Source organism: Rousettus aegyptiacus, unplaced genomic scaffold (assembly GCF_014176215.1).
Source record: "Rousettus aegyptiacus isolate mRouAeg1 unplaced genomic scaffold, mRouAeg1.p scaffold_m13_p_8, whole genome shotgun sequence".
Taxonomy (NCBI): Eukaryota; Metazoa; Chordata; class Mammalia; order Chiroptera; family Pteropodidae; genus Rousettus; species Rousettus aegyptiacus.
Window position 1 is genome coordinate 26,244,284 of NW_023416311.1, and position 26,629 is coordinate 26,270,912.

At 53.9% G+C, this 26,629-nt stretch overlaps 1 protein-coding gene across 4 annotated transcripts in view; it reads right to left on the minus strand.

Moving 5' to 3' along the window:
• The window catches only part of GTF2IRD1 (GTF2I repeat domain containing 1), a 103,452-nt gene that overhangs the window by 56,965 nt on the left and 19,858 nt on the right, over window positions 1–26,629 (minus strand). For 2 of the 4 annotated variants that reach the window (XM_036225583.1, XM_036225582.1), the window contains exons 1-8: window positions 16,268–16,390; window positions 14,733–14,874; window positions 12,160–12,315; window positions 10,142–10,325; window positions 9,161–9,471; window positions 8,080–8,169; window positions 6,304–6,387; window positions 1,412–1,595 (exon numbers count right to left, since the gene is read on the minus strand). In XM_036225583.1, coding sequence (XP_036081476.1) covers window positions 1,412–1,595; window positions 6,304–6,387; window positions 8,080–8,169; window positions 9,161–9,471; window positions 10,142–10,325; window positions 12,160–12,315; window positions 14,733–14,874; window positions 16,268–16,390 — 1,274 coding nt within the window. Of the gene's footprint in view, window positions 1–1,411; window positions 1,596–6,303; window positions 6,388–8,079; window positions 8,170–9,160; window positions 9,472–10,141; window positions 10,326–12,159; window positions 12,316–14,732; window positions 14,875–16,267; window positions 16,397–26,629 lie in introns of those variants that run through there. The other 2 variants (XM_036225581.1, XM_036225580.1) reach the window with 1 other exon arrangement.

A 26,629-nucleotide genomic window follows, 5' to 3' on the forward strand; every position in this document is an offset into this window, starting at 1 on the left:
CCTCACCCCAACCTCCAATGTGGAATCTCAGGGTCCACCTGGGATCTTCTCACCTCTGTCTCCTCCCATGATCCCTTCCTGACCCATGCTGATAACCCTCAGATTTTTATCTCTAACCCAGATCTCTCTCCTGAGCTTCTGATATCTGATACCTCAATTCAGCCTCTGAGAATTCCATCCCCTGAGAGCTTCTTTAACATATTCAAAATGAACTCTCAGAATTGGGGGGGGGGGGGGAGTGGGGGAGGTGTGGGGGGGGGTGGATCCTTGCCTCCCTGCCTCCTGCCCTGCTCCTACATCCCATTCACTGACAAACACCATTACAGCTCAGAATCTATCCCAAATCCAGCCACTTCTCTCCCTTTACCCACAACACTGGCCTGGCTCACCTCCGCAGCCTCCTTGTGAGTCTCCCCACCTTACTCTCATCTCCCCACCTCACTCTCATCTCCCCAGAGTCTGATCTTCCCCAGCAGCCAGAGGGCCCATCAGACCCATCGGATTGCCTCTGGGTCACAGGTAAGCTTCCTGTAGAAGACGGGGACCATGTGGTCCAGGCCCAAGGCTTCCTGGCTCTGGCTTCTATAACCCTGCACAGAGGTCCTTCCCACTGCTCTAGAATGATCCCCAGGCTCTGAGTCAAACCCCAACCTCTACTCACGTCCAAGCCTTCTCTTCTACCCCTGCGCATCTAGGTTGCTCAATGAGGCCATCCCTCTGCCCACTGCCCAACTCAGTGCGGGCTGCCCCTTCTTAAAACTCCCAGCTATGGCTTAACAAATGGGACCTTCTCTCAGAGGCCCCCTGCCCACCCTTAAAAGAACCCCCACCCATTTCTTTCCCATTATCCTGTTTATTTCCTAAGTTCTAAGAAGTCACAAGGCATCAGCCCAAATTTGGACAAGCATTCATTTGTCTGTCTGTCTATCCATCTATCTGTCCATCCATCCATTCCAGATATGAATTAGGCACCTACTACACACCAGAGACTGTTACATGAACACACTGGGAGCCTTACCCTTAGAGAGCTTCTGGAACAGATACCTGGAGAGGGACCAGTGCTACCTAGAGGCAGGGGGCTGGCTGGCATGGCCTCTGGCCACCCCTCCATCTCTAACCATTTAGGAAGGAGCAACCAGGAAGTCTAGGCATTGTCTAGAGCTCCTGGTGCCAGATTGGTGATGAGTCCAGGTAGCAGTGACAACAACTACCCTGCCACCTATGAGGGCCAACACCCTCCCCAGGGAGGAGAAGGCTGCACAGCTGTTAGGTTAAGGAGACTGGATTCTCTCCCAGGTTTGCCTGATTTTTCTGTTTAGTCGCAGAACCCCTTCATTCCACCCCTGCCTCACCATCACCTCCCCGGGGCCCTGCCTCATGCCTGCTGTTGCCCCTGCACCACACCCTGTACCTCTTAATGATGAAGTGGATGCTATGCCGCTCCTCCAGGATCCGTTTCAGCTTGGGGACCCCATAGGTGCAGGGGCGCTTGAAGGGGATCTTGTCCGGGATGCCCACAATCTCCACAGCCTCCGGGTCACAGGCAATCTTCCTGTAGGGGACGGGGACCATGTGGTCCAGGCCCAAGGCTTCCGCTGGAAGGGCAATGGCAAGGCTGAGTGAAAGATGGAGGCTGCAGGACACACAGGGCTCCCGGGCCATGCTCATCATCACCTCCCACCTCCCCCGCACCACTCTGGCCATGCAATGGCCATGCTGAAATGTCAAATCATGTCACTTCTATCAAAAAAAAATGCCCATAGGATCCCATCTCATTCAGTGATGGCCACAGTCTTCCCTGGGCCGATGAGGCCCTTTGTGACCAGAACCCCATCACTTCTGACCTTATCTCCTTCCTTTCACCCCTCTGCTTGCCCACCTGGTCTCTCTGGCACCCTTGTTGCTTCCCTAACACACCAGGCACATGCCCACCCCAGGGCCTTTGCACTTGCTCTTCCATCAATTCAGATATTCTTCTCCCAGATAACCATATGCTTCCCTTCCCTTCTCCATTCAAGTGTTTGCTCAGATGACACCTCGTCAGCCTAAAACAGTCCCCTCCATCCCTTCTTAGCCCACCCTAACACTACAAACATGCTCATCTATGTGTGGGTTTGCTGGAACCTAAGCTCCAAGAGAGCAGGTGCATTTGTTCGCTGCTCCATGTCTGGGATCTAGATAGAGCCAGCACGTAGTAGCTGATCCTTGCATATCTGGTGAGTGAATGAATGGCTGCAGGAAGCTCCCAGGCTTGAGGGAGCTCTTGGCAGGACCTCTACGGATGGCTGCACAGATGTGTCCTTTCCTCCAGGGAGGGACCTGGCACTCCTCTCACTCTTCAGTGACATAAATGAGATCCTGGCCAGAGCTGACAGCAGTGTAGACAGGATCCAAGCTTGTGAGTGGTTACTTGTTTTCGTCTAGATTATTAGGTTTGGTCTTGCGCATTTTGGCCATGCGCTTACACCCATGTTCTGGGTGTTCATTCATTCACTCACCAAACACTTCTTGAGCACCAACTGTATGTCTGATTATACTTTCAGGTGTCCCTGTTCTCCCCAGGCCTGGAAGGTCTCAGGAGACAAGCTGGGCTGAATGTCCACTTCACTCTCGCCTTGTCACTCTGATCTCTCCCAAGGGTCCCGCGTCTCCTCGCTGTTGCCCAGGCCCCTCTCCATCCTGGCCTTGTCTGGGTCCCCACCAGGCTTTGTCTGTGTCCAGATAAGGGTCAGCTCTGAGCTGGACACCCCTCCTGAGCAGGGAAAGGCAGAACTGTCTGGGGCCCTCCATGGGGCACTTTCACCATTGTTTTTTTGTTGATGCAGCCCAGGTTTGCGTTGGTGGCTCTGGCAGCCAGATCCCACTGTGAAGTCACACTTAGCTCATTGTCAAATTAAACCCTCGAAATCTCAACAGCTGTCAAACCATTTCTTCCCCGCACCCTCACCACTGCCAGCCACAACCCAGCCCCAGTACTTGAGTGAAGGGTTCCTCGAGTCTATTCATCTCCACCTGAGTTCATCTGATGTGCTGGGCTTGCCTTTTCAGCAGCAATGAGACCCAGCAGACAGAGGCATGACCCCTCCCAGCCTCTAGCTACTACTACCTGCTGGGAAGGGCAGAAGGAAGCCCCATGGACAATCCTACATCCCTCTTCCAGTCTCACCTCACCTCTTCCCAGGAGATAGTGTCCTTGAGGCTTCCTGAAGGCTGGGCTCCCTCATTTCTTTCTTTCTTTTTTTTCCCCCCTCTGTAATCCCCAGACCCATCGCTGGTCCACCTTGCCCAGGGCTGGTGGTTGAAAGGGCAGAACCAGGGGCAGAATCTGTTCATCCAATGTCTGCGGATGCCTCAGGTTGCCAAATGTCCTCACCCATAGGATCCTCTAATAGTCACAGGGAACCTCCTTTTCCCCTGGCCAGCTGAAGAGAGCTCTGGCCTGAGGAGGGGCAAGGCCTCTATCACGCCTGAATTTGGCTCTGGTGGGGTCCGGGTGCTAAAGTCTGAAAAGGCTCCACATTCTATCAACACCCAGAGCCCACAAGAGGCCAGAAGACTGGCGGCTGTGTGTGAGTTGGGTTGGGGCAAAGCCCTCTGCCAAGGCAGACAGAGCCAGCCTTCCCCAGCTCCCTCCACCTGCTACCCATCCAGTTCATACCCGCCTGGAGCCAGGAGGACTCAGGTGCAGACAGCCCTCCAGTAGGCATTACTAGGCAGAGGAGCAGAGTGAGTGAGCCAGGGTGGCCACATCAAAGGCACCCAGACTATCCCAGACTCCTCACTATGGCTTCAAGGGCCTTGCTTGGCTCCACCTCAACCTGGAACTGCCAAGCCCACATGGCCCGGCCTCCCCAGCCCCAGAGTAGATCAAAGAGCACCTCCTCCATGAAGCCACCACTTATTCCCAAAGCCTAGTAAGACCTCATCTTCCTCTAAGCTGTCCTCTTTTTCTGAGAGCCCCCACATCTGTATGCTACCACATGCTAGAGTGTGTGACTGTATACCACTGCGTGCTCCTGCAGACACATGTTTAGGTGACTGCTAAAGCGCCTTGAGACCAGAGCTGGCCCGAGTGCCTGGTACAAAAACAAGGTTGGGGACTCAAAATGCATGACAGGTAAGTGAGTGAACCAGTAAATGTGTGACAAGAAAATAGAAGGGAAGAAAGCAAGACTGCTACGTGATATAATAAGTATATATGTGGTCTTCAACTCTGGCTCCTGGCACAAGGGCTCCTAAAATCCTCATAATTTCCAGAGTGATAGGGGTGAGGAGGGCATCTTTCATTCTTCATAACAAGCCCCTTTCAACCAGAGTTTATGTTAATGAGGTGACTCTTGGTGGGCCCCCAAATAGCTTCAGGATGGGGCCTGGTTGCCAAAGGAACCAACAGTGTGATTAGAAGATTGGAACTTTCAGCTGCCTCCCAGGCCACCTCCTTGAACGGGAAGGCTTAGAGACTGAGCTAATCACCAGTGGCCAATGATTCAATCAACCGCCGGTGATTAAATCAGCCATGCCTGCTTAATGGAACCTCTCTGAAAACTCCAAATGAAAGGGTTTGGAGAGCTTCTGGGTTGATGAATCCATGTGCCAGGAGGGTGGCACACCCCAAACTCCATGGGGACAGAAGCTCCTGTGCTAGAGACCCTTCCAGACCTTACCCTATGTACCTCTTCATCTGACTGCTCATTTGCACCCTTTGTAATAAACAGATAAAAGAAGTAAAGTGTTTCCTTGAATTCTGTGGGCTGTTACCATAAACTGTCGAACCTGAGGAGGGGGTCATGGGAGCCATGGATGTGGGGCCAGGTCAGACAGAAGTGTGGATATCCTGTGGACCCACTACTTGTGACTGGCATCTGGGGGCAGTCTCGTGGGACTGAGCCCTTAATCTGTGCAGTCGGTGTAACTCCGGGTAGTTAGCATCAGAACTAAATTGAATTGTAGAACACCCAGTTAGTGTCCACAGAGAAATGGAAAATTGCTTGGGAAAACCTACACTTCTGCTGTCAGAAGACTTATGAGTAGAGAAAGGATTTCCCCTTACCAAGGGAGGAGGGAAAGAAAGAGGAGGAAGAAACAAGAGATGAGAGAAAAAGGGAAGGCGAGAGGATGAGGAGAGGGCAGAAAGGGCGGTAAAGCCCCACCCCATCAGGCCTAGCCATGGCTAGAAGGCCAAGGTTAGGGAGGAAGAATGGCCAACGCTGCGCGGCCAGGCAAGTAGCCATGGACCCCCAGTACACTGCTCATCCCCCCACCTTGAACATGCAGGGAGCTCCGGAGGCCCCTGATTCTCCTCTCTCTGTCCTCAAGCTCTGCATTGTGCGCTGTCCTTTCCCTTGCTTGATCCTACCATGCAGATGGACTTCCACACAGTAGGACTGCACGATTCAGGTGGTATTAAATGACATCACACCTGAGTGCTCACAAAGGGACCTGTGGGTACTTGTGACATCTCCCCAGTGACTGACAGCCACTTGCCCAGGCCAGGGCCACACTGTGTCTGACTCCTGAGTGAGGCTTACAGATGGAGCTCAATAAAGGCTGAGCAAGCAAGTGAGAGTGAGGGCTACCAAGGAGCCAGAGAACAGGTGTGGTGGGGGCACACCTCCCTACGAGGTCCTAGAATGTGTACATCTTCCAGTGGCTGTGCTTTTCACTTGGTGTGGAGCTCAACCACAGAGGGTATACCTGCCAACTTACCACCTGAGTGCAGTGGGCTGACATGTGCTCTGAGCCCGGCTCTGTCCTGGGTGCCAGGGACACAGAGAAACACAAGCACAGTCCTGGCCCTCACAAGGACAGATACAGACAGGGCATACAAGTGTGCAACCTGTAACGAGGGGAACCATCAGAGCTTTGGGGGTCTGCCTGGCCCAGGCTAAGTATTGAAGAACAAGTGGGAGTTTAGCCCCAGGAGATGCAAAGGGCAGGGCAGGCAGAGGGCACAGAATGGGCAAGGGCGAGGAGGCAGGAAACCGCATGGTGCTGGGGGGAACTTAAAAGCTCCGTGAGGCCGACAGCCATTTTTCATTTAACAGCCTACCCCAGACCCGCCCGCCTCCCATAGGTGAGTCTAGGTCTGGGGCTTTGCCATCAGTCTTACCCCCTGGAGAATTTGGAAGGGAAATATTGACACAACCACCTCCCTACCCAGACAGGAGATGACATTAGCGTTGACAGCGTGCGGGTGCCAGCATATGGCTCCTGCTGTCATGTTAGGGAACACAAGTGATTGCCATGTAATGAGATGCTCAACACGCTGCTGGGGCCACACAGCGGGCCGTACCGCCTACTCACCATATCTGCTGTTAAACAGGATCTGCACGCACTCCCGGAGTGTGTTGATGTCCTCGGTTTCCTTTATGAAGGCGTCCCACTTCTCTATCAAAACACAGGAAGTACAAGTAAGGGCCACTCGGAGACAGGACCCCATGCCTAGCTACCTCGTAAAGAGCCACCCATTCCCTGCTGCCCTGTGGACACCCCCTGCTGAGGCTGTGCCCCAGAGATAGCCATATTCCTCCCGTGGCCCGGGCAGTGGCATTCCTGTCCAGAACCCCAGAGACCAGCCCCAGCCCTTCCACCTGTTCCTACCTTGGACCTCGACACCCTAGCCTCCTCCACAAAGCAGCCTTACACAAATTCAAGGTGCTCTGATGGTCTCCCCACCTGCTCTCTCCACCACCATGGACAATAGCTATCGCGCAGGCTTGGCCTGTCCATCCCGGGCCCCTCCTACCCTAAGCAAGGCAGGAGACTGAGAGAACGTTCCCTCTGAGTAAGGAGAGGCTGAGTCCTGACCTCGAACACCTAACTCTCATGCCTCATACATTTGACGTCTCGCCCAGCTCGGCCTTGTCGGCTTCCCCCAAATCCTCAGCCCTACTGGTCTCTTCCATAAAACCAAAGGCTCTGCCTCAATTTAATATGAATAATAAGAGTGATCACTTGATTCATTATAATGATAATAGTAACATCTTTCAATTTATTAAGTGTTTACCTGTGCTAAGTACTTCTCTCTACATAATATCCTATTTAATCCCTCATGACAACCTTTAACCATAGATATTATTCTTATTTTTCAGATTGGAAAATAAGTTCAGAGAGGCTGAATATCTTGCCTGAGATTACCCAACTAGTACCCGGTGAGATTCTACCTCAGCTTGTACCCCTTACCCACCAAAGGCTCCCATGATGCTGTGACATCTGGATATCTAGGTCCCCTCCCTGCCAGAGATGGACCCTGTCTGGAACAGTCGGGTCTCCATTCTGAAGACAGGGGACTAGGTTTTCTGAAAGACCCTCTCACTAAAGGTGAGGATAAGACCTCTACAAGGCAAAACTGCTGGAAAGTCTCACTTCGTCCCTTTTCAGTATAAATGAATCCCAAATTTTCCTGCTTTCAGTACTCTGTGAGGTACTTTCAAAATCTGTCCACATATTTTTTTTTGATACTCCTTCAAAAAGTGGAATTTAATGCCTCTTTCTGCTTTTGAGTATGGACTGGATCAAGCTTCTGGCTTCTAATGGGTAAAACATGGCAGAAGTGACAGTGATTTCTGAGGCTAGGTCATAAAAGACATGCAGCTTCCTTTCTCTCAGATGACTAACTTCTAGAAACTGGCTGCCATATTGTGAGAACACTCAAGCAGCCCTGGAAAGGCAGCCAATGCAGTGAGGAGCAGGCCTCCTGCCAACAGCGACCCAGTGAGCGCTGAAGTGGATCCTCTAGTCCCAGGCAAGCCTTCAGATGATCGCGGACCGAGCTGACATCTTGGTGACAACCTCATGAGAAACCCTGAGCCAGAACTGCCCAAGTGAGCTGCTCCTGAATTCCTATTTCACAGAAACTGTAAAGTATAAATGCTTGTTGTTTTGAGCTAAGTTTGGGGGCGTTATGTTACACAGCAACATGTAACTATTACACACAAGCTTTACTCACAAGTCCCTTGCACAGAGGTGTTCCTCCTTTCTCTCACAAAGAGCCAGTGGACACTTTTTGATTCCAGTAAGCACCACCCCCAGCCCTTGATCCCCACTCTGGTCAAGGGACTGCCATGGGCACTATCCTACCTGACTTGTCATGGACGATGGAGAAGAGAATGCGCTTAGAGGCATGGACGTTCTGAATGAGAGGCCCACCAGGTCCGGTGGGCTTCTGTCCTGGACAAGGGGGAGAAAAGGTATAGGTTCGAGGTGGACCCCAAGAGGAAACCCCAGACCCAGCATAGGCACTGGCCCCGGGATAACAGTCTTACCCACCAGGAGCACTCCAGAACTGAGCCCTGTGATCATGAACTCTAAGCAAGTTCCCTGACCAGAGGCCTGAGACATTCTTTAGCAGTCTGCTATCCAAATGGCAGATCAGGGAGGTCACCTTTCACAGATGGGGACACTTATTTCAGACATGTAAGTCCCATCATCCTGCTCATAGCAGGAGAGCATCCTTTTTTCTCCTCATAATAATAATAGTAAACATAACTTATAAGCACCTATTGTGTGCCAAGCATTGAATGTGTTTTAATACAGTTCTCAAACTTGAGCGTACATGAGAACTACTTGGTGGACCTGTCAATTTGCAGACAGCTGGGCCCCGCCCTCAAAGCTTCGGATTCAGCAGGACTAAGGCAGGGCCTGAGAATGTACATTTCTAACATGCTGTCATTTCATCATGAAAACAGCGCTGCAAGGCAAATACTACTGGCATCTCCATTTTATAGATGAGGAAACTGAGGCTCAAAAGGGTAGAGATTTGCCCTAGAAAACATAGCCACTAAGTAAAAAGCCAGGCTGTGAATACAGGTGTTTCTCATACCCAACTGTTCCTTCTCTGATGCTTCCAGCACCCCTAATCCAGTGGGTACTAAATCATGCGACTAATTAGCATGTTTACTGTCTCCACAGACTCCTCTGGGAGTCTTCTCGAGTTTCTCGTGGTCCCAGGCCAAGGACACTGTTCACAGATGGCTGAGCAAAAGCCTGGGGTCTGACAGGGTCAAAGTTAAAATGTCACCTGTCCCACCCCAGCCATCCTCCTGCTCCATTATTTCTTCTTCGGCCTGAGGAGGACCTGAGAGCCCTGACGCCCTAGGGTGCCCTGCATGAGTGACCTTGGCTCCACCCCCCGACTTGGAGGTTCCCAGTAGCAGCTTACCACAGCAGTCAGAGAAGTCTTGGGCAGCGGGAGTCTTGGGCTCAGGCCCAGGCCGGCCGAGGCCCAGGTCACTAGGGGCGAGTGGGCAGGCGGGCATCTCCTGCTTGAGCTCTCTCACAGCATGGTTGGGGACTGCGGTGCTGTACAGGAAGCTGGCCATGGAGGAGGAGGTGGCTGTGGGGGGCAGGTCCTGGGGTGGCCCCTTGGAGGCCTGGCCGTGTAGGCTACAGTCCCGAGACCCTTTGGCTATCAGCGAGACACCGTTCAGCTCCATCAGGGCTTTCGAGTCCCGCCCGCCATCCTCAAGCGGCCTGGGTGAAGGACACAGGATACAACACGATTTTGTGCATTGGCCCCACTGGCTGCATCTCTTACTCTGCAGCCCCCTAACACTCTCTCCGCAGAACATGACAGCCTGAGAGGTACGCAGAGTAGGAGCCAGTCCCCAATGATCAGGTAGGGGTGCAGGCCTGCGGCGGGGCATGATGTGCCTCAAGCCACACAGCTGGGCCACTGGAGGGCCCTGGCCCTGCCCCTTGGCCTCTGTGCCCCAGTCAACCAACTGTGTCCTTTCAGCTGCAGCTGATCATCTTCCATGGCCTTCAGGCTGGCTTCCCACTTCCACACTTCTGCATGGGGCATTTTTGACACCTGGAGTGCTGCTGGTGCTACTCCCTCCGCCCCGACCAGGTCCCTTCCAGCTTCGTTGTACCACAGAGGGCAGCTGGGAAGACTTCTGTGACTAAACGCCTGGCTCAGATCATGCTCCAAGACAGGACTTTAGGCTCACCTCCACTACCAGACTGGGAGCTTTTATAACCGGGTTCCCCCATGGGGGCCTGAAGTCCCCTCCCCTCTGGCTAAGTGACCATGGTGGCTGAGCCAGCATGGGAGCAGGCAGCCCTTCTAGCCTTTTCTGGCCAAGCCCTCATGGTCCAGCCACCAGACCTGGCCCACTCTCAAGCAGGCTGCCTCACTCACCTCTTGAGCTTGAAGCGGATACGGTGGCTGTGCTCCAGGATAGCCATGAGGGCTTTGGGGTCATACTCGGCCGGCCTCCGGAAGGCCAGGCCCTCGGGCAGTCCCTGCACGGCCAGCAGCCCTGGCTCCCTGAGCAGCCTCTCATAGGGCAGTGGCACCACACTGGCCCTTCCCAGGGCCTCGCCTGTGAGGGAAGGGGGTTGAAGAGAGGGCCTAGAATGAGAGGGCAGCCAGGATGGGGTGGGGGCCGGGCATGCCCCATGTTCAGTGACTCCCTTTGGTACTGGGTTCCCAAGAAACTGGACTCCATCGGCTCCTTAAATGCAACCTTACACAGAATAACCCTCATAAGCTGGGAGTAGGATGGGCAGGAGCTGTCTGAGGGATGGGGCTCTCCTGTTGAGGGGTTCCCTGCTTCCCTTACCTTGTTCTTCTGGGTGGAAGGGAAAGTAGGCCCAGGGCTGTGGGCAGGAGATAAGAAGGGGAAAGGGGTGAGAGAGAGAAAGGAAGGCAGGCGAGAGACTGCAAGGAAAAAGCCATAGGGAGGAAGGGAGGAGAATGAGGGGGAGGAAAAGTAAGGAAAATAGGAAGTGAGGAGCAAACAGAAAGGAAGAATTCAGAAAGAGAGAGAGAGACTGAAAAGATGGTAAGGATGAGAGAAGGAGTGAGTAGAGGGGAGACTGGCTAGGAAATAAGGGGGGGTGGGAGGGCTGAGGGGCCTGCGCTCAGAACATCTGTTGTCACCGCCATGCTACAGCCGCCACCAGAACCAGAAAGAGGTGAGGGTCTCACCTCATCGCCACCTCTGATTCTGCCTGAGGTTGGAGAGGGAGAGCCACAGCAGAGTGGGCAGGGGAACAGGGGCTCGGGGCACAAACCCTACAGCTGGCAAAAGTGTCTGCAGTGGCAAAGCCAATCGCATATGAAAACTCCTCTCATCCCAGGGTGGCCAGTGTGTCCACCCAGAACCTCTGGGCCCCCTATCTCCCCTTAGCCTCCTTCTCCTGACATCTAGAAAACAACAGGAGTTTCCTCACAGACCTTTGCTCTATAGAACCAAAGGCTGAATAGGGAAAGGAATAAAGCAAGTCAGAGATAAATGAGGTGGGACCCTTACGGACCTGCCCAAGGTTACCTAGGGAGTGTGAAGGCCATCACTGTGCCCTGAGACTCTGTATCCTGACATTTCCCAAGAAAAGCCAGACCTGCCCCTCCCCAACCCCACAGGAAGGACTTGGCTGACCTGTTAGCCTTTAGTCAGTCATTCAACAAACTCCCTTTGAGCACCTGCTGCTGCTGGGCCCTGAATTGTATGCTGGAGGCAGCAGAAAGGGCGGGCACGGTCCCTGACCCAGTTGAGAATAACCGGGCTAATGAGGGGACAAGGCATAGTGGTTGTCCAGAGAAAACCCTAACCCAGTGTGTGAGGGGCTTCCTGTAGCTAAGCTTTAAGAGAGTATACAGTGTCCAACACACAGAGGAAAAGGCAGTCCCCAAAGGCACAGAGGCACAAAGGCATGGAGGTGTGAAATGAAGCTAGAGTGTGCTGAAGAACAGGGAGTAATTCTATGAGAAGGGTCAGCTTTGCTGGAAAGGTGGGTGGCAACAGGTTGTGGTGGGTGCTTACGCCATGCAGAGGGCAGTGGGGAGCCCCAGAAGGCAGTAGAGGGAAGAGCATGGTCAGATTTGTGCTTTGGGAAGATGTCCTTGGTCATACAGTGGGTGGGGGCAGCAGGGAGTTGGCCTGGAGGTGAGGAGGCCAGGGGAAGCCTGAGGCCATTTCCAGGTGAGAGGTGAAAATGACCAGTGCCGGGGCAGAGGGGACGGTGGTTCGGGAAACGAGGCTGAGTCGGAAGAGCCATGCCTGGGGATGCAGCTGAGGGGTAGGGGGTCATGCCCCTAGTCCTTGAGGTTTTGCCCAGGGTCTGTAATGAGGCAGAAGGGGGCCCCCTCAGGTGAGCAGGGACTGGGGCTCCCACCCACCTGGGGGCCCCAAATGGAATGAGGAAGGATCTTACTATAAAGAACATCAAACACCTCCTCTACCATCTTCCGCAGAAGGTACACGTCCGAGCCATGCTCCAGGGTAGACCTCGGGATGTTCCGGCCACCAGCCTCGCCTCGTAGCACCTTCTTGTGGTGCTCTGCCTCTGGCTCCTTCCATGGGGGCCCTCCTGTGGGACACAGAGCATATGGGCCATGGTGAGCATCTGTCTCCCACCTGCCCAGTAAGCTGGACGTCCCTGCCCTGTGCTGAACCCAGAAGCTGGGCGCCCAACATGTAGTGTGAATGAATGAATGAAGAATTAATGAGTAAATAAGCCCTGCCCCAACCACCCTACCCTAGGGCCAGGGTCATGGAACCTGGGTCTCATCTTTGGTCACTTCTAACATGCTGTGTGACCTTGAGCAAATCCCTTTCCTCTCTGGGCCTCAGTCTGTGAGCTCTCACAGGAGACCAGCTGGGCTGGCTTAGAGCTGGAGTTCTATGAATGTCCATTCCATCTGCCCCTTTCTCTGCTCTGACACTAATGCTCCGTCTTAACCCAAGGCCTCAATTTTCTGCTCTGTCAAATGAGGATATAACGGAATCCACTGAGAGGCCAAGAGGCTGCAAAGAGGCAGGCTCATGCTAGGCTGGGCCAAGATGGAGGCTTAGGCATGTCAGTGGATCCTTGGGTGAGGAAGATGCTAGAAACAGTGTTGGAAAGGGGATAAGAGGAGGGCCTGAAGGCCTCCCTTCCCAGCTTGGAACCTTCTCTCCTCTGGGATCTTAAAGCTTGAAATAAAGAAGCCAAGTCCCTGGTGCTATAAATAGTGGCTTTGCCTGGCTCCGGGAAGACAGGTGCACCTTCCCCAGGCCCCAGGCTGGATCTCAGCCTAGCCAACTGAGGGCCACAGGACCCTGCCACTGTCTACCCTACCCTGGCTCACCCTCAGCCCACCCTCTCCAAGGGTACAGGTTCTGAGAGCTGAGTGAGACTGAGGAATCGCTGCAGAAGGAAATGGACCTCGGTAATGATATGTCTAAAGCTGGGCTGGGGTCTAGACCCAGGGTGTAATGAAAATGCTAATAATGGTGAGACAACGTTGGCATTTACTGAGTGTGAACTAAGTGCCGGGCATTGTTCTAAGTGCTTGCCATGAATTAATTTGTTTAATCCTCTGATTGACCTGTGAGGAAGTAGCACTGTTTTCCCTTTTCACAGATGAGGAAGTTGAGGCCCAGTAAGTAACAGGTGGCAGAGCTAGGATGTGGCCCCAGGCATCTGACTCCAGGGCCTGCTGTTACCTCAAGAACTCTGAGTCCCAAATCATGGGGTTTGATGTCTGCTTGGGAGCTGGCCTTCAATGCTGGGACCAGGCCCTAACCCTGTAGGACCTAAGCCACCAGAAAGGTGAAGCTGACATCCCCCCGCCCCCGCCTGCAAAGATTACTGCCAAGCTGGGGCACCGGGCACAAATGGAAATTTAGGGCATGGGAGGCTGGTGTGGTGTGAGGAGCAACCACAGCATAGGTGCAAGGGGTAGAGGAGCCCAAATGGGGCCTAGGGAGGGCCTTTTAGGTGGAGGAACAGCAGAGGAAAGGTGGCGGTGAGAAGGGACGCACAGGGCTGGTGGGGTGGCACTTCAGCACGGGGGGAGTACAAGGCACACTGGAAAGACAGAATGCGGAAGCAGGGGCTGGGTTATGAAGGGCCCTTAAGGCCCAGTGTCGAAGAGCTGGGGCCTCAGAATGACCCCTCTGCCTTGGGGCTTCTGGATCACGGCCCTGATTACTGTCTTCTTCCAAGAGCGACCAGGACCTCCTGGCAGGGCTCCCGGGGGTGCTCGTGCTGCATTTCTCCAATTTTGAAGGGTTGTAGCAGAAAGAGCATGGGTTTCAGAACCAGAGGCCTGGCCTCAAACCCCACCTCTGTCAATTGTCAGCTGTGTGTCCCTGAGGAACTGGCTTATGCTCACTATGCCTCGATTTCTCATTTGTAAACCAGCAGTAACTATCTTAAGCCCGCTGGGAAGGATAAACGGCACCAGCACGTGGCCCTGCCCACAGCACTATCAGACAGCACCAAGCACTCACACTCATCGAGTATTTCCTACATGCCGCTGAATGTGTCCTCAGTCACTCTGTCCCCACGAGCTGCCAGGAGGTGGCTCCAAGATTATGTTACTATAACAATGACAGTGCCTACCTCATAAGGCCGATGTTAGAATAAATGAGTTGGCATTGTGAAGGGTGTCACACATAGCGGGTGCTCAATAAGCATTAGCTGAACAAGTGTGCTCAGTCCCTGTGTCGGGGGCTCATAGAAACTGGGCAACAACACTGGGCCTCAATGTCCCCTTCTGTCAGTGAGCAGACAGGGGTGGCTGGGCCTGGCTGACTCTGGGGTTCAGTGAGCCAGGTCCTATTGACTGGCTGAGGAGCTGCTGTACGATTCCAACTAAAACTGGCGCTGCCCCTGACAATGCCACATCAGGAAGCCTGCACAATCCACTCCTGTCCAGGGCAACCCAGACACAGGGCTTCCCACTCTGGTGGTGTTCTGGGGACCTAGGACCTGGCCCTCCAGAGCCCTGGGGTACTCACGGCAGAACCTGAGGAAATCTGACTGTAGCTCCTTCCGTGCATTCAGGAACATTCTCCCTTTCTCAGTGCCCACCACGAAGGCGCTCTCATCATGCACAGCGACACAGGCCACTTCCGCGTTCAGCTTGGAGAGGGCTGAGCACTGTGGGGGGAGCAGGGTATGTGAGCCTGGGGGAAGGTCCCCTCAGCCCGGGACAACTCCAGGCCAGCTTTCGGGGTAGAATGCAAGTTCCCACCAGCAGCTCCAGGGAGAGGTCACTCCTCCAACATTCTTAGGCTTATATTCTGCAGTGGGAATGGATGATGACCCTACCCATTAAGGGCCCCAGGAATGGGGCAGGAGAGACCTGTCTTGTTCACCTCACCAGGCTAGCTACAGGGTCACTGGCTCCTCCAAGCTCCAAGGAGCCTCCGAAACACCCTTTAGAGCAGTGCTGTCCAATAGAACGTTCTGCCATATGGAAATGTTCTATTTCTACACTGTCTAATACTGTGGCCACTAGCTAGCCACATATGGCTATTGAGCACTTTGAAATGAGGCCATGCGACTGAGCAACTGAATTGTTTATTCAATTTTAACTAGTTACAATTTAAATGTCAATTGCTACTTGTGGCTAGTGGCTGTGCTGTTTGCCAGCACTGCCTGCAGTAGCTGTACTTCACTACCAAGCTAACGCTGCTGCAGGACACAGGGATGAGCTCCTGGGGCTCCCTTTCTCAGGAAGGCCACTTTGCACAGGGGAGGGGTTGTACCCAGCTGGCTTCCCCCAGGGATACCTACTGCCTATGGCCCAAATACTACCAGAAATTCCCTAGAGCTGCCTACAGCAGGAACTGCCAGGAAGGTGGCCCTCCGTCCTACAGGAACTGAAGACTTTGCACATGGGTGTCCACTTTAAAAACTGGACATGCTGTGTGTCTTCAGATAAGGTACTGCCCTCTCTGAATTTCAGCTTCACCACCCAAAAATGCAGGGGTACAGCTACCTAACGCCAGACACATTTTTTAAAAAACACCTGCTTACCCCCCAGCAAAAGGCTAGAGAAAAAAATTATTTCCTCATTCGGGGTAAACTACTATAGGCTTAGGTATGTAGACAACGGTGCTAGAAGAGTGATTTATGAAGTCCTGTTTCTCTCTCCCAGCCCTGAGACGCAGTTTCAGCTCTTGCTGTAACACTGGGGACAACAGCTTTCTAATAAATCACTCCCCACCCACTATCTGCTAGGTGACCTGCTGGGAGGGAGACTTATGACCATGCCGGGGAAGGGCCTTGAACGGCAAGAAGTGATGAAATAAGGACGAGGGGACGAGGGCCGGAGCCAGCATTTATTCCCAGGACTGGATTTTTATGTATTTGATCTCACTCAGGCCTCCAGCTCCCTGATGTAGGCAAAGGCCCTTGCTGCAGGTAGGGACAGTCTCAGAGGCTCAGGTGGGTGAGGATGCTCTAAGTGGCAGAGGTGGGACTGGAGCCCAGTGTCTGGTTACAAAGCTGGACGTCCCACTCCTCCAGGGCAGGCAGGGGCACTCACCATGGAATCTAAGGCAGACACAAGGCTGGTGATGATCTCATCTTTGCGGGTGAAGGCAGAGTTCCAGCGGTCAGGCCCGCAGCCGTTGGCGGGGACATCACAGCGCTTCCCCAGCAAGGCCATGATCACCTGGAGAGAGAGAGGGAGGAGGCAGAGGTGGGCGTGTGCCATAGGCTGTGGCACATGTGGCAACTTCCCACCCCAACCTACTCAGCTCCGGGACCCCAGGACTGTCGCTACTTCCCAGGTGGGATGAATCAAGAGCTGGCCTTCTCTTCTCCGCAGGGCCTTACATGCAAAACAGAATTAGAGCCTTGATAGGCCTGGACAAGCAGCAGCTCACACATGGTCCATATAGGTGTCGGCACGATGGCAGGATAACTGAGGGGTGTGCCCCACAGCACTTCCTCCAAGTCTGTAGCCCCAGAGCAGAGCCCAGTACTATGACCAGTCGGCCCAGCACTCCAACCACCAACTCTCCCATGTACGCTGCTCTGGCCATGGCCCTTCTCATGCTCGCACACATCTCTGGTTCCCTACTGCCCACTTTAGCTCTTGAGTCCTTACTTTGGTGTTCAAGGTTCCTTGTCCAGACTCCCACATTCCGGGTATTCTAAGCATTACTGTCTCCCCAAACACAGCAACATTCTTCATGGCTCTCCAGCTTCATGAGTTCCATTCTCTCTGCCCCAAGTACCTTTCCTGCCTCCTTTGTCATCTACTGACTGCCCACTCAGTTTTTAATTCTTGCCTCTGCTGGGAAGGTACCCCCTCCAGCCCCACCTCCTGCCCTCTCCTGCTTTGGCTGGATCAGGTGCTCTCGCTGGCCTCCCATGTCCCCGAGATCCTCCAGCTCAGTTCTGTATCAAGCCACATGCTCCCCACAAACAAGGCCACTGCCCTGAGGCCTGTGAGCCTCAGTCTACTTCCTGGCTGTCGGGACCCAGGCTCAGAGGTGCAGAGGCTGCTTCATCTCAGACCAGGGTTTTTCCCAGATAGGACTTTGTCTCCTTGTCATGAGACTCCTGGAGGACAGTGCTGCATCCTCCCCCTCGTTGGGTTCCCCTCAGGCCAGGGCCCCCTATCAGGGCTCCCCCAGGCAGGAAACAGGTCTGCTGCCCCTGCACCACCCAGCCTGGCCTAAACACCCACGTGACACCAAGGTCGGCCTCCCTCGGCTCCCATTTCTTCCTGTCCCTCCCTGTCCAGACCCTAGGAATCAGGCCCAGGGGGCCCCCCTACAAGTTGCCCCAGTGCCAGCACCTTCCTCTGAGGCAGCTGCCCCCTCACCAATCCAGGCAAAGGAGAGGGCAAAGGTTAGTAGGTTTCTCTCTCTGGGCTCAGCCCCAGGCAGCACTCTGTGCAGAGGCCCCAGGCAGCCAGTTCAGGGGAGTGAGCAGGGAGCAGGGCTTCAGGCATTCAAGGGAGCCTGTGAATCCCGCCCACTCTGTTTCCTGCAGATGGGGTGAAGGAGTCTGTGTGCATGACTAGGGGAATAGAGGAGGTGGGGCACTGGGCAGGTGACAATGGGCCTGGCACCTTAAAGGGTGCCAAACCCACAGTGTCTTCTACCACTACTGCTGCCCCTGGGCCCTGTAAGCTCTGTGAGGGCAGGGACCAGTTTGTCTGTCACCCCCAGGGCCCAGCTCAGGGCCTGACATACTAGACGGACCGAAGCAGTATGGTCCAAATCACGGACTATGGATTTTAAGTGGGTCATGAAACTGAAGACATAGAACAGCAAATGTCTGAGTATAGCACATATAACAAGGTGAGAAGTGTCTGACTTCAGTTACGCAAACATTCAAAGGAATTAGGGATGCATCAGAGCTTGGCTCTGGCCTTAGTCTTGGCCTAAGTCTGCTGTTTGGCTGTGGATAAATATTGATTTTAACAACTGGCCAGTCAGCAGTTAGCCAAAGATGTATCGGGTTCACTTCTAAATGTTTGTAAAATGTATTTCTTCCCCCCAGGTTGCAGTATTATAAAAGTTCAAAATCCACAGTATTAAGGATGCTGAGGGTATGACAGGCCATGGATGAGATATACTAATGCACCAAGAGCCAACCAGGCACCACGGCCAGGAGCCTTCTGTGGCATGACCAGCTGAGAGGTTTGCCTGCCTGGGGCGCTTCAAGGGTGCTTGTCCCCTCCCCTTAGCCACCCACTGCCTGCCAGTCCCTTGAGCCATTCCCAGAAAGGCCTCAGGCTGCCAGCCTCCCAGCTGTGGGAGCCCAAATTGAATCAGGGCAAAGTAGGAGGCTCCAGACAGCGCTCCAGCCTGGCCTCTAGGTCACCCCAGATGGCTGCTGGCTCCTAATCCATTTAGGAAGGATCCAGGGAGTTGGAGAGGGAAGGATGAGGGAGGGAAGGGAGGCTGGGCTCCTTTGTCCTGGCCATCTGGGCTCCCAGGACCCTCTGTGCTGAGCTGAAGTCCAAAAAAAGGCCCAGACCTGGGCATGTGAATGTGTTTGGTGAGGAAAGAAGGAGAAGACTCTCCCATAAACTGCCCAGGCCTCAGAGAGGACAGGTTCCATGTGGCTGGAGCTGCTGTGGGTGGGACGGGGCCAAGAGCACTGGGCTGGGAGCCATGCGCCGTGACCCCTGCACAGGGAGACCCAGGGCCAGGTCTGTCGGGACCACACTGCATAAACCACTTAAACTCATTTGTAGTTCTAAACTGAAAGTGAGGGAAGGAAGAAAATAACCCAATAAAACCAAAAGACTATATAGAACAGAGAACAGTAAGTATGATAGGCAGTTCACCAGGAGGCAAGCACCCAAACGTAACCAGGAGAAAAGTCCCCAGAGGAGGAGACAGTGAGAACAGAGGTCAGCCTGAGCCATCGCATACTGGTAAACGAAGGGTTTGAGGCTGGAGACAGCTAAACACTGCTCTGTGGCACCTGTGGCACCTGAGAAAGGGCATCAGAAGTGACACCACAGGTGATAGCTACCTGGCTCCTGACCTGGGGCACAACTGACCAGGAAGCTCTCAGTTACAAGGGACTTCCAGTCACCCCTGGTGCTTGGATGGGCAAGGCCTGCAAGGCCCGAGAAGCAGGGAGGGAGACCGTGAGCACCCTCTCTCTCTTCAGCCACCTCCCGAGGCTGCCAGGGTGCCACACACCTGGTTTTCCTCCCACCTCCCAGGTGCTCCACCCCCCCACCCCCCCGACACTGACCACCAAATGCCAGCGGGTTCTGGGCCCTCTCTTCTTCCCCATCCAACTCACTCCCTCATTGCTAGGCAATCTCTTGACTTTAAATATTACCTCTGTGCTAGTGCCTCAATTTCTCTCTCTCCTCTCCTGAGATGCCAAGTCCTACCTGCCTCCTTCCGTTCTCTTCAACACCTAACAAGCAACTCAAAACGGAATACGGCCCTGTGCTTCCCGCTCAGATCTGCTCTTTTCTGGTCTTCTGCTCAGGCTGAAACCGAGGCTTCAACCTGGAGTCCCTTCTCTCTCACTTCTAAAACAGTCGGGGGCAGGTCTCACTGCTCAGCTCCAACACACCCAAATCTGTCCACTCCTCACCACCTGCCCACCCAGGCTACCATCCTCACCCATACCCTGGCATTGGCTCCTCACTGGCTTCCCTGCCCTTCTATGCCCCCATGGCCCTCCCGCAAACACATAAATCATGTCGCTCTCCTGCTTAGAAGCTGCTGGTGGCTTCCCACTGTACGAAGAATGGAAAGCAGCACCTTCCTATGCTGCAGGCCCAGGTCACACGGGGCCTCGCACTTGCAGTTCCTCCCACGTGGAAGGCTGTTCCAGGTCTGTATCTCCTCCCACTACTTCCTTTGCTCCTCCATCCCTCAGCCCAATCGCCAGCACCTCGGAGCCTTCCTTGACCACAGAGCCACATACAGTCCCCACCCCACGCACTTCCATCCCATCTCCTCTTTTTATTTTCTTCACGGATCTGAAGTGACTTGTTCATGGGGTCTGGCTTGATTTCCCTAACTAGAATAGAATGTGAGCTCTGGGAGGCTAGAGGCTGTGCCTGTCAAGTTTACCATGTTCCCACTGCCTCAAATGCCACTTAGGTTTTCATGGGGACTCGACAAATATTTGGGGACTGACAAGTATGACAACCAACCACTTCAGGTGGTAGCTGGGACACTGCAAGCTATAAACAGAATGTCTGACAACTTTTGGCTTGCCTGGCTCTCGAAAAAAAATAAAAAAGGAAGAGGCAGTGTGAGAGATGTAGCTGGACCACAGAGGAACAGTCCTGGAACTAAAGGGTGACCTGGACAGGTGCAGGCCCTGCAGCATCAGCACCACTTAGACACCTGTCAGAAAGCCCAGAGTGCAGCACCACTGGGAGTTGCCTTCCATCACAGGACACGGAAGGGACTTTCCTAAGACTCCAGCCACTTGGTAGTGGGGATGAGGTCTGTCCGTCTGTCTGTCCCCATGCCTGGTCCTTTCCCGTCAATATGCGTCGAGAGAACTATATTCTTCACACTCACCAGGATTCAGGGAACAAAAAGACCAGCTGACCAAATCCACAGCTGACATTCAGTCAAGCTGACCAACTTGCCCTGGTCTGCCTGGGACTTGCCTGGGTTTAGCCCAGAAACTCCTTAGTCCCTGGCAAACCAGGACAGTGGGTTACTCACACCACACAGGGACCAGCAGGACCAGGAGCCCAAACGCCCCTCTCAGCCTCTGAAAACATCCCGACTCTAGTCTGCTCAGCTCTTCCTGCCTGCCGCCGCCTCCCTCCCTCGCCAGGATTCCTTGCCCAGACAGTGGCAGCTCTGTGGGCTGCTGAGAGTTGGAGGCCAGCCCAGTTCCTGAGCCAAAGATTAGCCAAGCACTTGTATCCATGTCTGAGTCACTGATGCCCCGACCCAAGGCAGGCCTGCCTCCAGGTGGGAGGCACCCATGGGGGTTGGGCCTAGAAAACCCACTCCAGCCAGCCCTGGGGCCCAGAGGAGTGGACACCACTTTAGTTGGGTTTTCTATCTCAAACACCCTGCGCTTGGTGCTTCAGGCCACCTGGGAGACTAAGGGGAGGTGTCCTTGTCCTGTCCTTTCCACTGCCCATAGTCTGGATGCCTAGGGGAAAGATATTTGCTCTGGTAGGCACCGAACCTCTCCCTGTGCCTGGTAGAAGTGAATGGGACCGATGGAGTCAGACATGGAAAGAAGGTGCAAGCCAAACAATTAGGGCTGCAGACCAACCTCCCAGCTTGGCCCATTTAAAAACTCCCTTTCCCCATCCACCATCCTGGATGTTCCCTTCAGCCAGTGGTTCAACAGCCCCACCCCCTCCTCTCCTCGGCTGGAGAGCCACCCTCATGCCCACCAACCATGGCTGCCCACCGGGGCCTTCTTGAGCAGGGCCTCCGCCTCCCCTCGGAGGGTGCCACCCTGTTTATAAGCACTCTGTCATCTGTGACCTCCAACCAGGGAGTGCGGCAGAAGAGAGGGCGATGCACCCATTTTAAAGGTGAAGAAACCAAGACCCAGAGGCAAAACATGCTTGCTCAAAGTGAGCGTCAAAGCCAAGACTAGATTTGGGACATACACAGTCAATTCTCTTTTTGTTTCCCCTCAGGGCAGGGCTCCTAATTCAGAGGAATGAGGCTAATGGTGAAACCCTGGGTGCAGTGGCAGCTGGGTGGCTGACAAGACCTGTGGGGCTGGCCACGTCCTTGGCTGAAGGCAGAGAGGACCTGAGGCAAGGCTTTCACAGTTGATGGCGGGGGCCCAGGTACCAGACCTCCATATCATGAGCCCAGGAACTTGGAGCTGCACACAGAGGACACCCAAAGGGCCTGAGAGCCAAGACAGCGAGTACCAAAGAAGTGGGCCCAGCCGCCATTCTCTCTAGTGGGACTCGGCAAAGGGGAGCAAGAGAAGGAGAGACACGGCTTACCCCTGAGTACCCAGGACTGGTTGGGCCCCTGGTATACGGTTAATTCTCACGACCTCTCTGTTATAGAGAAGGATTCTGAGGCTTGGGCACCCTGACCCACGGCCCAAGGGCCAGGATGTGGCAAAGCCGGGCCCTGAGCCCAGATCTTCCCGACTAAACCTTTTACCCTACAACAGCCTTCAGCCTACTTTCTTCTGGAACACCCAAACAGCAGTGGGCTCAGCTAGCTGGAGTAAGAGGGGAGCCCATCCAGCACTCTGCTTCCCTACCCATGGGGCCCCAGGGCAGGCACAGGTAAGGAGACCCCTGGAAAGGTGTTTGTTTTCCCTTGGCCTGCAGGAAGCATGCCTGACCCCAGAGTCCAGAGCTGCTTGGGCAGATGCCTTCCCTGGCCAGTGGCTCAACTGAAGATCCAGACCCTGCGCCCCAAGTCTCTCCAGAGCTTGCAAAGTAGGGGCTTAAAGAAACAGGAGTGTAAGCAAGCATTTGTGAGTGTGTTGGAGTGTGTGTCTGAGAGAGGGAGTGTGTGAGAGCGAGCACAGCGATGGAAAGACCAGGGATGGGTAAGAAAGGAGACTGTTTTACACACACACAGAGAATAAGAGTAGCCCCTGGCCAAAGTGACAGGAAGTGGCCTGGTTGACAGGAAGTTGGCTTGTAACTGAACCAAGAAACAAATGTCACTAGCTCTCTTACAACCAGCACATCTAGGGGGTGGCGAGTGAGGGCCACCCACAAGCCAAGTCTGCCACAGCCCAAGCCTTCCTCTCATGCACATGTCTGGTCCCTCCATATCAGGGTACATGTGTTGAATATACCTCGCCCCTTTCCAAACTTGATGAACCCCAAGGGCTATACTTATCAGCCACCCAGCTAAGCCATACTGGGACAGAAAAGAAAACACACCTCCCCCTGGCCATCAGCTGGGTCACAGTCCCAGGCAGTTCGCTCTTAGGAGTGGGGTAGCCAGCCTGCAACAGCTCGGCATTAGCTGGAGGCCTGACTGCCTGTGGGGAGGCCCTGAGAGGATACTTCACCAGTCTCCCTTCGTCCCAACCAGTTCACTCAATACCTCCTGGAAATGACTCAGACAGCCCTGCCTGCCCTCCTAGAGCCCACCCACAGGGGCAGCACATCTACGAAGAATTACGGGACCATGAAATGAAGACAGACAAGAGAGCTGGCCAGGCACAGAGCTTGATAAGGGGGAAGGGGCTACCCCGACTCTATTTAAACATTTTATGTTTGTTTCACTTTGGGAGAGTAAGGGTCTCCACACAAGGTTTCCCTGAGTTGAAGACTACTGAGATGGGTTTTAAAGGGCAACAGAAGGAGTTCTCTGGGAATTCTAGTGGAAAGATGATACTGTCACTTCTATGGAGAGGCACAGGGAAGAAGCTTGGCTTAGACATACACAGCCTTCACTTAACAAGTAAAGAGAAGTATTTGCTTATGTCCTAAAATCAGAGCGGATGCTCAGTAGCCTTTGCTGGAATGGGGCAAGTGGGAAAGAAAAGGAGGGTGTATTTGATGAGCATATCTCTGACCCAGAGTTGAGTGTGAGCACTAGCAAACACTCATACACATGCACAGGCGTGCACGCAAGTATGCTAGTTCAAGTCTTCCTTGGGCCAGTACCAGCATGGTCAATCTGACTGTGGGGGGACACTCGTGGAGAAAGCGCCAGCCCAAGCCCAGCAGGCAGGTAGTACAACCCTGGGGTCAGCAGATATACAGCACACAAGCCTCGCCCTTGGGGGGTCATTGTCTGGAGTCATCACTATGTTTCAAGCTGACCTGTCCCTGCTCTGGGCCTCACTGCCCTCCCTCCAGCCTGCAGGCCCCTGGATACACCTGCCCTCTGGCTTCTAGGTCTTAGCTCCTCTGTGCCCTTTGTAAGGTACCCCACCCCTTTGCCTGGCTCACTCTTAGCTGTTGTCAGGCACAATGGTGCCTCCTGTTCTGACCCTCCAGGCTGGCCTGCTGCCCCTTGGCTGGGCAACCACAGCTCCCTCTTCCTTCCCTCTTAACTCTGGCAGAGATATCTGGGCCCCCACAGGACCACCAGCTCCTGTGTGCCCCTCCACCCCACCCCTGGCCTGCCCAATATTGGCCTGATACACAGAACTGGGCCTGGAAGGGCATCCGAGGGGAGGGGCTGTTTGTGCAGATTTGAAAGAATGGGAAGACATGAAGAAGGTAGGGGGGAGGCGGGAAGGGGGACCCTGGACAGAGGGGACAGCACAGACAAAGGCATGGAGGCACGAGCAAGCTTGATGTGGTATGGGATCCTTGCTGAGACTGGAAGGGAGCTGGCACAGACCCCTGAAACGCTTTCAACACAGCCCATGGCCAGATTCTGAGACTGTCCAATTGGAAACACCCTGTTCCACCTATGGCCCCAGAGCCTCGCCCTGCACTTCAGAGGTCCTGCTCCAGCCCTCCTCCAAGGGGTAGGCAGTCTGCAAGCCTAAGAGGACATAGTGCACTAGAGTCCACATCTCCTTCAGGCTACCTTCTGGGTACTGAGGCCCCCAAATCTACCAGGCAAACGAATCCCTGTTCCGAGCCCCCAGAGGCCTCTTTTCTGGTGTGTCCTCTCACAGTGGCATTAAACGAGACAGCAAATTCTTTGACATGTCTCCCATGAAGTGGTAACATGCAATTTCTCTCCTCTAGAATACGGGCCTTAATAACTCACTTCTAACCCACACAGTGCTTTGTAAGTGCCACCACGTGACCTCCAAGGCCCGGTCCCAGAAGGTACTAGGCTTCTCCTGGCTTCTCCCTCTTAAACACGCACTACTGGAGTCTAAGCCGACATGTAAGAAGTCTGGCTATCATGACACCACCGTGCTAGAGAGGCCAAGTGAATCTAAACAAGTCTGAGCAGATCCAGCTCTTTCCTAGACTGGGCACCAGAACAGTGAGTAAGGAAGTCTTTGAGATGACCCCAATCCCAGCCATCTTCTGTCTGCAATTGTAGGAGAGACTCTGAACAAGAACCACCTAGCTGAGTCCAGTCAAGTCCCAACTGTGAGAGATTAAAATGAGAAGTGGCTGTTGTTTGACATGGTTACATTTGAGACTACTTATTACACAGCAATAGATAACCAATACACCCTGTGGGCAGACCATGCAGACGCAGGCGCACCCCCAAGAGGCAGTTGCTTGGGAGGGTAGCTAGAGCTTGGATATATGTTTGGGGTGTTAAGAAGCATGTGCAGTGCAGATAGGGGCTCAGATGGGAAGACAAGGGCTGGGTACCTGGGAATTGCCATAGGTCCTCGTCCTAGCCAGTATATGTTATGCGAGAGCCCATCTACAAGAATGGCTGCTCAAATTTGCCCTTAGGGACTCATGACAGACCCAAAAATGGCCCCTGCAAGACATTCACATCCTAATCCCTGGAGCCTGAAATGTCACCTTACATGGAAAATCACTTTTGCGGATGTGGTGATTAAATTAGTAACCTTGAGATTAGGAGATTATCCTAGATTATGCAGTGGGCCATAAGTGCCATCGTATTTCCTCATAAGGAGACAGACGAGATTTGACACATACAGAAGAAAAGGCCACATGAAGACAACATAGAGAGAGGTCAGAAGATGCTGACCGTTAAGACTGGAGTGATGCAACCATGAGCCAAAGAATGCTGGCAGCCACCAGACGCTAGAAGAGGTAAGGGACAGATTCGCCCCTGGAGGGAGCATGGCTCTGCTGACACCTTGATTTGGACTGAGTGGTACTGATTCTGTTCTGGCCTCCAGAACTGTGAGAGAGTAAATTTCAGATGTTTTAAGGCACCAAGCTGATGGTGATTTGTCTGTCAGAGAAGTCTCAGGAAATGAGGCCAGGACCCCTTCACTCCCCTCACCCCACCCACGAATCCTGGTCCATGTCCTCAACTCCTGGACACACAGTCTTCAGTTAGGACCTCTGCAAAGCTCAGGCCTGGGTTTCCAGAAAGTTCTCCAATCCCTTCCCCACTGGAAACTCCAGAACCACCACTGGAAAAGAGGTGGATATTTCTGGATGCTGGAGGAGTGCCTCTGACACAAGTCTCACTGCCCTGTGTACCAGCTGGGTGCTGAAGCCGGTAAAAAATACACTCAACCATGCAAAAGGCAAGCATATACACCACCCAAACACGGCCCCCGCACCATCCGCTGCCATATGCTTGTGTTTCTTGAAAAAGAAGCCTGAGAGAACAAACAAGGAATCTCTCCCTCCTGGGGCGAGGCAGGGAGGGGCATCCTTCCTCCCCAGAAATCCCCCCCTCACTGGACATCCTATTTCCTGTCCTAGGGACCCCCAGTGGGGATGGAATTGCCTGGGCCCTGAATTCCTGCCCGCCCTCCCTATTGTCCACCCATTGCTGCAGCTGGCAGAGAACAAAGCAGGCCATAGCCCTGACTTCCCGTCTGCCCAGGCGGGCCGGGCCCCTCAAGGCAGCTGGAGGGG